We start from the raw sequence: 9,162 nt of genomic DNA, 5'->3' as shown, positions 1-9,162 counted from the left end.
CACTATTCTCCCCAGGTGGAGACATTCCAGCATCTGTTTTTTCCAAAGGGGGTGTCATCCTCACACTGGTGTTAGAAAAGAGGGAAGCCTTCAGACTCAACAAGCCTTTCCAAATTAATTCAACTGGATGTTTAACTGCTGAAAATTAGCTTTTTTTTCTTGGCTTCTCCTCTTTTGAATACAAATTTATTATTTTTTTAGGGCAAATCTTAGAAATACAACCCATCTTTTTTATCGAATGAATTTTTTTCTAAAGGGTTCAAACATTTCTGCCTGGTTTCTGCCTTTCAGCTGCTGCTGATAAACGGTTTAGTTTGACGTCGTGATCGTTTTGTGGTCAAAGCAACAATCAGGATTTCTCTCATTTTTAGCCATTAGATTAGTTGTGTGAAACTCTGTTGGTTTCTTTCATAAACTGTTGCCAATTTGGTTTAAAAAATGTAAATTACAACGGAAAGTGCAGAGTTTTTGAAAGTCATTTTTGGCCAATCTAGCAGCTCTCCAAACGTCTCCAGTCAAAAACCATTGAAAAAGTGGACACAGTTGCACTTTTTCCAGTGTTAGGCCAGGGCTGGTTATTTATTGAGAAGCTGATGGTATGAGTGTGAATTTGTTATGCAGCATGCATAGACTGATGTATAAGATAATGGTTAAATTCACCTTTTTAAAGCATAGATTTTTGTTAGAAGTCAAAGACTTGAGCCGTGGAGACTTTTTTTTTTTTAGGGAAGTCCAGTATAACTTGTAAAGGAACATACAACCCAGATCTCCTAAGATCTTTGGTCTCACATCCATAAAGCCATAAATCTCACAGCCATAAATGTACATTTTTAAAATCGTAACTTTATAACATAATAATGAACTAAATATGTAGGATTACCTGTCATGATGCTAGTGTGAATTCTGTAAGCTGAATTTGGCTGCTGAAGATTCTAGCGCTGATAACTAAAGATGCTGAAATTAATTACTAAAAACACTGAAGCTGATGGCTGATAGCCAGCTAAAATTTTTGCTAAATGCCAAATTAGCCTAAAAACAAACAAAAATCTTATACAGCTAGCTAATTTAGGCTTATAAAACATGCAGCTGAAAAAATGGCATAACGTCAAAATAGTAAAAAAAAAAAGCCTAAATTGGCCAATACAGCTAGCCTGTAGCTGAAATATTTCAAATAGTCTTACAAATTTTTAATAGATGCCAAAATAGTCCAAAAAGCTAGCAGAATACCAATTTTTAAAACTTTAAAATCATAACTTTTGAACATAATTATGAATATTAAAAAGGCAGGAATATTATCCCAGAATAAATCAACTTAAACCTTAAATAACCTCAAATTATTTAACTCTCCATAAAATTATACAAGTTAGAAATGAGCGCATGATAACATCGGACCATTAATGACAATAACAATGGAGGGCCGGATAGAATTACCCAGAGGGCCACATCCGGCCCTCGGGGCTAAACTTTGACACGTGCACTTGAGTGTTTTTCCACTGACTTGACGAACCGGCCTCTAATGAACTCGTCCGGAGTCGTCCCCATCAATTATTGGTGCCGGAGTCATTCCGGCTTTCCTTTTAGGCTGCTGTATGTCGGCGTGTCGATGAAATATTCACACTTGCCGCTCTCCGCTTTTTGCCTGATGGATGTTTCATTTGTTCCTGACGGTGCAGAAAGCGACGCTGGCGCCGGGAGAGTGGCGGGCGGGTGGGGTCTGCCTGTCGGTGTGGAGTCTGTCATAACAGCAGAGCCTCGGTGTATGTCCCGGCCCCCTGTTTAATCCCCTGCCCCAAAGCGGCGGCGGCGGTGGTGGTGGGGGGGTAGGGCGACAGCCGCTCTGAAAACTGCAGACTCGGCTGTCACCGTCCACCCCGACGTGGATTCTCGTGGTCATTTTCTTTATTTAGGTCACTTTGATTCCCATTTGGGACCCTGGGGGGGCAACATTCTTCAGTTGGGTAATTTCCTGAGACATTCTCTCACATGGGAAACTGTGTTTTTATCAAATCAGGGACCAGCAGTCGTCTTTAATAAGAAATGGAATGTCCAGGAATCGTAATAAGGAAACGGAATCGGGATGTTTTTGTCTCGTAAACCTTTTGGTTCTCTTCTAAAGGTTTACTGTCACTCTTTCATGCAGGGGGGGTCGCCTACAGCCAACATGGAGGTGAAGACGTCACTTCTGGACAACATGATTGGGGTGGGGGACATGGTCCTCTTGGAACCCCTGTCTGAAGACTCGTTTCTGGAGAACCTGAAGAAGCGCTTCGAACACAACGAAATCTACGTAAGTTTGTTTTTTATTTTTTTGTTTTTATATATGGATGAACCGTCCTCCAAACTGATGAACGCTTGTGGTTGAAGACTTTCATCAGGACGTCGTTTGATCTAAAGCACAAGTCAAGGCCCGAGGGCCGGATGAGGCCCTCCAGATCATTTTATTTTATTGTTATTAATGACCCGATGTTATCTTGCCCTTATTTTTAACATGTATAACTTTGACGAAATATATTTTTATAGAGAGTAAAACGATGAATTTAAGGATTAAGTGGATGTACTCCAAAATACTATTGATGCCTTTTTTTGTTCATTGTTATGTTGAAAATATGGTTTTAAAGTTTAAAAATTGGCATTCTGCTAGCTTTTTTTTTTTTTACTATTTTGGCATTTACTACATTTTTTTAGGCTATTTTGGAGTTTGGCTAATATTTCAGCTCCATGCTAGCTGTTTTAGCTAACTTATTTTTTTTTTCTTTTTCGATTTTTTTTTTTTAGGACAATTTGGCTAATTTCAGCTGGCTATCAGCTTTAGTGTTTTCAGCAATCAATTTCAGCATCTTCAGCTATCGGCACCAACATCTACATCGGCCAAATTCAGCTTACAGCATCCACACTATCATAATTGCAGATTATGCTATACATCTAGTTCGTAATTATGTTAAAAAGTTGGTTTTAAAAATGGCATGCTACGAAGTTTCTTAGGCTAATATTTACATAGTCGTTTTTGCCCAATATAGGCTTTTTTCAGTTTTTTTTCAGGCTTTTTTTTTAAGTTTAGCTATTTTTTTTTTTTTCAGCTACATACTAGCTGTTTTGGCCAACCTAAGTTTTTTGTATATTTTATTTTAAAGGCTAATTTATATAAAAAAATATATATATATATATATATATATATATATATATATATATATATATATGTATAGTATATATACTAGATATATATATATGTATATCTAGTTCAGAATTATGTTAAGTTACGTTTTTAAAAATGTCGTTTTAGTGTTCAATAAATGTTTATCCTGTTCGGCCCGTGACCTGAGGTGTGTTTGGATTTTGTTCCCTTTTGCGATTGAGTTTACACCCTGATCTAAAGGAAGAAGCTTCTGCGTCGTGGTTCTCTCCAGGTTCTGTGACTCCAGAGGATTATGATGTCACCTCATCTCATCCTGGGTTTTAGTTTCAGAGAATTCTACATTTCAGTGTTGTATTAATGTTTCTTTGGCTCAGTGCGGCTCTGCTGCTGCATGTGAAGATGAAATGTTGAGTGTGTCCTGTAAGGCTTTTGGCAGCACCACTCACTCTTCAGCAGGAATGATCAGGAACAGCACTGGAGCCTGTGTTTATCCAATAACAGTGTGGTGTACGATTTTAGCCTGTGAATGCGTTTTCCTTTGGGTGATGTCATTCTGCAGTAATGCCCCCACTAACACCACCACCACCACCAGCAGCAGCAGCAGCAGCAGCAACACTGTCATATGACAGCTCGGCGCAGAAGAAAACCCATCTTTGTCCTCCGGAAGGACGGCACATCATGAATGTCATAACAGGCAATCAAAGAGGTCAAAAGATGATCTTCCTCTTGTGTCTGGATGTTGGGAAGAAACCTTTGGGGTTGGTTTCTATCTTGGGTGGGACAGTTCAGAGCGACGTCTCCCTAACAACTTAACAAGTCTCGGCTTGTGTGTTTTGCATTCATGCAATTCTCTGAGGTTATCAGCAGACGGCCCGGCGTTTTGGAGAACCTACTTGATCCAAACATTGATGTGTCTGCATTGGCTGAAGAACTCGCTTCTGTCAAAATATGGGTTTGGGGGTAAATGGAGGATGGAGCTTCATGTTTTCTGGGAAAAACCTGGTGTCAAAACCTTAATTACAAATCTAGGAACAATTTTGAGTATTGATGCTCTTGGTGGATTTGAATGTATTAGGTTTTCTAGATAATCCATTGGGCCTGATGGGTTTATACCTGCCCGTCCGGGTTCTGGAGATCTACCTCCCTCATTGGCTTCCAACTGTCTCCTCACTTCTTGTTGACAACACCGGAATTTGATGTATCCAAGAAAACAAAGCTCAGTGGTTGATCTTGAGAACCAGGTTGGGATAGTCCTGTTCAAGCCTCTGTCACAACTGCTCTTATGGATGGATAGAGTGGGTGAAAAATGAACAAATCATAGGAGGCACACTGGTGGTCCACAGGAAGTATCAGGGCCTTAGATCGGTCAATGAACCCGTAGAGTAAGAGTGTCCAACTCAATCGCACAAGGGGCCAAAATCCAAAACAATATTAATACGGCCTTTGTAGAAAATGGTTTTACTTGAGATGTTTATGCATCTTAAAGTATGTTAATGAACCTTATTGTGCTAATAAATGTCGTACTAGCATCCTATAAACATTTACAATGTTTAATCTGTCAAAGCTTGTTAAGAAATCTTATTATAAAATGTCATCTTTCATTTTTTTACAAAAAAAATCCCTGCTGTGACTGCACAAGGTCTTTTAACGGGATAAATTTAAACTCCTTGTGTGCAGCCTGTTGGAATGAGGGACCTGTTCCTCACGTTCTCACTCTATTCATGTAATACTCGTGTCTTACTGATGACTAGAGTGTGGCGTAAGGATACTGTACAACAGTATCACCCGTACCATCAAAAGTCCCTCCAACTTCCTTTAGAAACTTTCCACACAATTACATTTTATTTATATAGTCCAATTACACAACACTGTTGTCACAACAGGCTTCACACCACTAATTGTCCACAAACATGGAATCTATCATCATATATAAACAATGGCTGATTGCTGAACTAAGCCGGGTATCTTTGCCCGTAGACCCTCCTTCTCACACACCCAACAATGGGACGTTCCGTTTTCACGCTGTCCCTTAACCCTTTAACTACCCAAAAAACCCCACAAAAAAGTATTTTACTGTATTGCTTAATGTCTTTGTATGGAACCCCGAAAGGGACATCAAAGTAAAACACTTTTTAGTTAGTAACTGATGCTCACCAGTTCCTATCCAGATTTTTTTTTTTTTTTCCCAAAAATTAAATAATGAAAAAAAAAGAAGTTCTGGTTACTAATTGATGTACACCAGTTACATCCGTGGCTCTTCTGTTACTAACCAGAATTATTATTTCAATTTTTGGAGGAAATTTTTTTTTTATGTCCCTTTAGGAGCTCTGTACCTTAGTGATACACACAATCAATATTTTTAAAAACGTGTTTTCTCACCGTTTCTGAAAATTTTGTTGAGCAGGCAGGTAAAGGGTTAAGGTGGCTGAATGAGCTTTAAGGAAATTGCATGACACACCTGTGCTCCCCTTAACCCCTTTACTCTTTTATAGGGTCCAGATGACCCCACCCTTATATTGTTGCGTGGTCCCTCCCATGACAAAGGTGGACAGGATTTCATGTCCCCCACAGACACTAGTAAAGATTAAAAAATAAAAATTGGCCCAAAAACCTGCAGCACTATATATGTATACATGTGTGCATCCACAGAAATGTGCGTTTTAATGTTTACTGCTCTAAAGGCTCTTTAAGCTCAGCTGCTGCGTCACAGCCAACATGTTTTTCCTTTTTGTCCTGAAGGTGTCTGCCCACCTCACATCAACCGTGTGGATGTGAGGTGGGCAGCAGCAGGAATGAACTCCCACAGAAGTATGTAAACACTTGAACACTCCTCCTCCTCAGAGCGCCGGAGCTCCAGGTTTCACAGTTCCCTCAGAATTTGAGCAGAAATGCTGAAAACTGTTGAGCTCAGGATCCGGTCTTCTGGAGGGGACGGCGTGTTTGCGCTCCGCTCACATCCTCCGCGGTGCCCCCGCTGTGGCGTGGGAGGTGGAGGTGTTGTCATAGCGAAGGCCGTGCTCCACTCATTTGAGAGGAGCTTATGCAACAGCCATTACCATAGAGAGCAGGGGGGGGGGTCAGGTTGATGCCTGACGGTGATGTCTGAGTGCTGCTGCAGTGTAGGAGGATGATGGTTTGATTCACACCTTCAAATTAATCTGACAAGTTTTTTTTTTTTTTTCTTGCATTAATGTGTCTGTTATGTAAAAGCGTTCAAACACAGTTTTTGAGTTTCCTCTGAAGCCGTTTGGGGAGTTAATTTCATTTTTATGATTCGGTTAACTTTGACGAGTTTAAAAAAAGTCCAGGAAACTTTTCTAGTCAAAATAACGTTTTGTATGCAATCAAATGGGGGGGGGGAACGCAAAAACTGGAAAATAAATATTACCACAGTTTGTTTTTACTAAAACCTGTTCTTAAATTGAGGTAAATTTAAAATTTACTGTATTTTCCAGTTCTGTCAGTTGTCTGCGTGCAGGACCGGCTCATGGGACATCGGGGTTTGACTGGGCATTATCCAGTCTGAGGAAAGACCCTTTAAATATGTATCTACAAGAGGACCAAGTCCGAGTCCCACGCTGGATGACACAGAAGCAAAAGCCACAGTGTGGCAACAAAAGCCGAAGCACAACGACAAAAAGCCAAAACACAACAGAAGTGATTCACAACAGAGATGAATCGCAGACTTTTATTTTTTTAAAGTTTCATTCAGTTTCAGGCTATTGCCGCTTCAATTTGCCATTGTGTTTGTTTTTTGTCGTCGATCTTCGTTGTGGTGTGTGTGGTTTATTTTTTTAATTTTTTTTTGCATTTATGCGAGCCGTGTCAGCCGCTAGAGTCCCCCTGTGCCGGTCCCCAGCCCGGAAAAAACACAGGGTTGTGTCAGGAATGGCATCCGGTGGAAAAGATCTCTGCTAAACCAAACGTGTGAATGAGTGAAAGCTGATTTGCCGTGGCGACCTCTGATGGGACGTGCCAAAAGCTTAACTGTCTATTTTCTAAACATTCTTTTAGTAAAGTATTACTTGCAGAATGAACAAAAACTCTGTAAGAACAAATTTCTACGGTGAAAGCTAATAAAAATAAAAACCAGGACTTTGATATCAAATATCAAAACACTCATTTATATCCTTCAGTTTTCCTTTAAACCTGCAGATTTTTAGATTATTTGTGGTTCATTTGAGCTTCTTTAAATTCTACAATGTTTTTGTTAAATTTGTGACCATTTAACTTTTCTTTTTGCTCCCAGCATGTACAGTAACTTAACGTAAGCTTGGTTAAAACCTCACCAGAACCGCATGTGTGCCTTCAGATTAACTTTATAGGCGTCAATGCTTCAAAACTATTAACCCCTTAATGCCCACATTTATTACCAGCTGTGAAAATGAAATATTTCATGTTTTTGCCTTTTGAGTAGATGCTAAATTAAGAAAAGTAATTTGATGTATATTTGCATCAATAGGTGTGAAGGGTTCAAATCAAATGTCTTGGTACCTTTCAATGTCCGGACGGACGGACTGAAAGGTGTTGAGGAGCTCCTGTCATTGGTGCAAAGCTGAGAAAATCTCATTTGTTGAACTGTTCCTCCTTGCAGACGTACATCGGCAGCGTGGTGATCTCCATGAACCCCTACCGCTCCCTGCCCATCTACACGCCAGAGAAAGTGGAGGAGTATCGCAACAGGAACTTCTACGAGCTCAGCCCCCACATGTGAGTCCAGCCCCACGTTCTGAATTTTAGGATGAACCACAAAGTGTCGTTTCAAATGTGATTGAACCTGAAAGGATTATGGCTTCATCACTGAGGTGCTCTGGCTGGTCATTCAGTGCAGCGGGGGGCCATCTGTCCACTGCCAACACCAACTGTGCTCGGCTGAGCCTGCCAAGACCCAACAAAGACCAGCACTCATCAATTAGCCTGCTGTGGCTGTGGGCTGCAGCAAAGCCCTCAGAGACGCAGACAGGAAGAGCGAATTATTCCTGTCCCTGCAGACAAAACCAAAGCTGCTTGATTTTTATCTGCGCTGCGGTGCAGTCTGCCACAGTCGGGTTTTTGTGTCGGTGGATAAATCTTCTCGGAGTGCATTTTCATAGAATCAAAATACAGAAGCCCGGTTTCAAACCTGATGTGGGAGGAGCTTGTGGGTTTTCCCGGCGGTGTCAATCATTCAAACGAGGGCCGACATTCCTGACAGCTGCCAGCCCTCCCCAGGTGGGAATGTCCCACAGGTTTAGCCTCAGGTCAGGTGCTTGATGCTCAGAAAACTCCCCCACTGTGGGTTTGGGTTTGTAAACGATGAAAGTCTCCGTTCAGACGGACCTGCAGACTTGAATAACTTTCGGTTGTTAGTCGTTCTGCTTTCAGTGAAAGGATTTGCATAAAAATAATTTCACTGTCGTTGAGGTGAGTTGCCTATAAACCAAAGAGTTTCAGAGGAAACCTCAGAATCCATGTGATGGTTTAGAGCAGAAACACAACTGCTGGAGGGCAGTACGTGTCAGTCCATTCCTGCAGGGAGGTGGGGATAATGACTGTATATGATAACTGGACTGAGGGACCCCTCCCTTCTGACTTCTAAGGACTGTATAGTCTGTACCCATAGACTTCTATGGAGAAACAACTATTAGTTTTAAACTGACCAATCAGATGCCTTAAAAGTTTGTGGCCCCCAACATTCAAAACACTAGACCGAAGCTCACTTTCATGTGGTAGGGGCGTGGCCTTCCAACAAGCTCACTACTGATGGGTGAAAGTGGTTGCCATGGAAACGTTGACTGTCAAGCTCGAGGCCCGGGGGCCGGATCCGGCCCTCCAGATCATTTTATTTTATTGTTATTAATGATCAGATGTTTTCTTGCACTTATTTCTAACTTGTATAATTTTGACAAATTATATTTTTATGGAGAGTAAAATATTGAAAGTTATTTAAGGTTTAAGTTGATTTATTCTGGAATAATCATTTTAACTTTTCATAATTATGTCAAAAAGTTACGGTTTTTAAAATTGTCATTCTGCTAGATTTTTGGACT

At 40.7% G+C, this 9,162-nt stretch overlaps 1 protein-coding gene across 3 annotated transcripts in view; it reads left to right on the top strand.

The window, feature by feature from the left end:
• Nucleotides 1–9,162, top strand: part of myo1b (myosin IB) — a 58,058-nt gene that overhangs the window by 3,958 nt on the left and 44,938 nt on the right. For all 3 annotated transcript variants that reach the window (XM_024286293.2, XM_024286292.2, XM_024286290.2), the window contains exons 2-3: nucleotides 2,141–2,287; nucleotides 7,728–7,843. In XM_024286293.2, the coding sequence (XP_024142061.1) occupies nucleotides 2,162–2,287; nucleotides 7,728–7,843 (242 nt within the window). In that variant the 5' untranslated portion in view covers nucleotides 2,141–2,161. The remainder of the gene's footprint in view (nucleotides 1–2,140; nucleotides 2,288–7,727; nucleotides 7,844–9,162) is intronic.

This window comes from Oryzias melastigma, linkage group LG21, assembly GCF_002922805.2.
Source record: "Oryzias melastigma strain HK-1 linkage group LG21, ASM292280v2, whole genome shotgun sequence".
NCBI classification, from domain to species: domain Eukaryota; kingdom Metazoa; phylum Chordata; class Actinopteri; order Beloniformes; family Adrianichthyidae; genus Oryzias; species Oryzias melastigma.
This window is presented reverse-complemented; position numbering and strand designations above follow the sequence as displayed.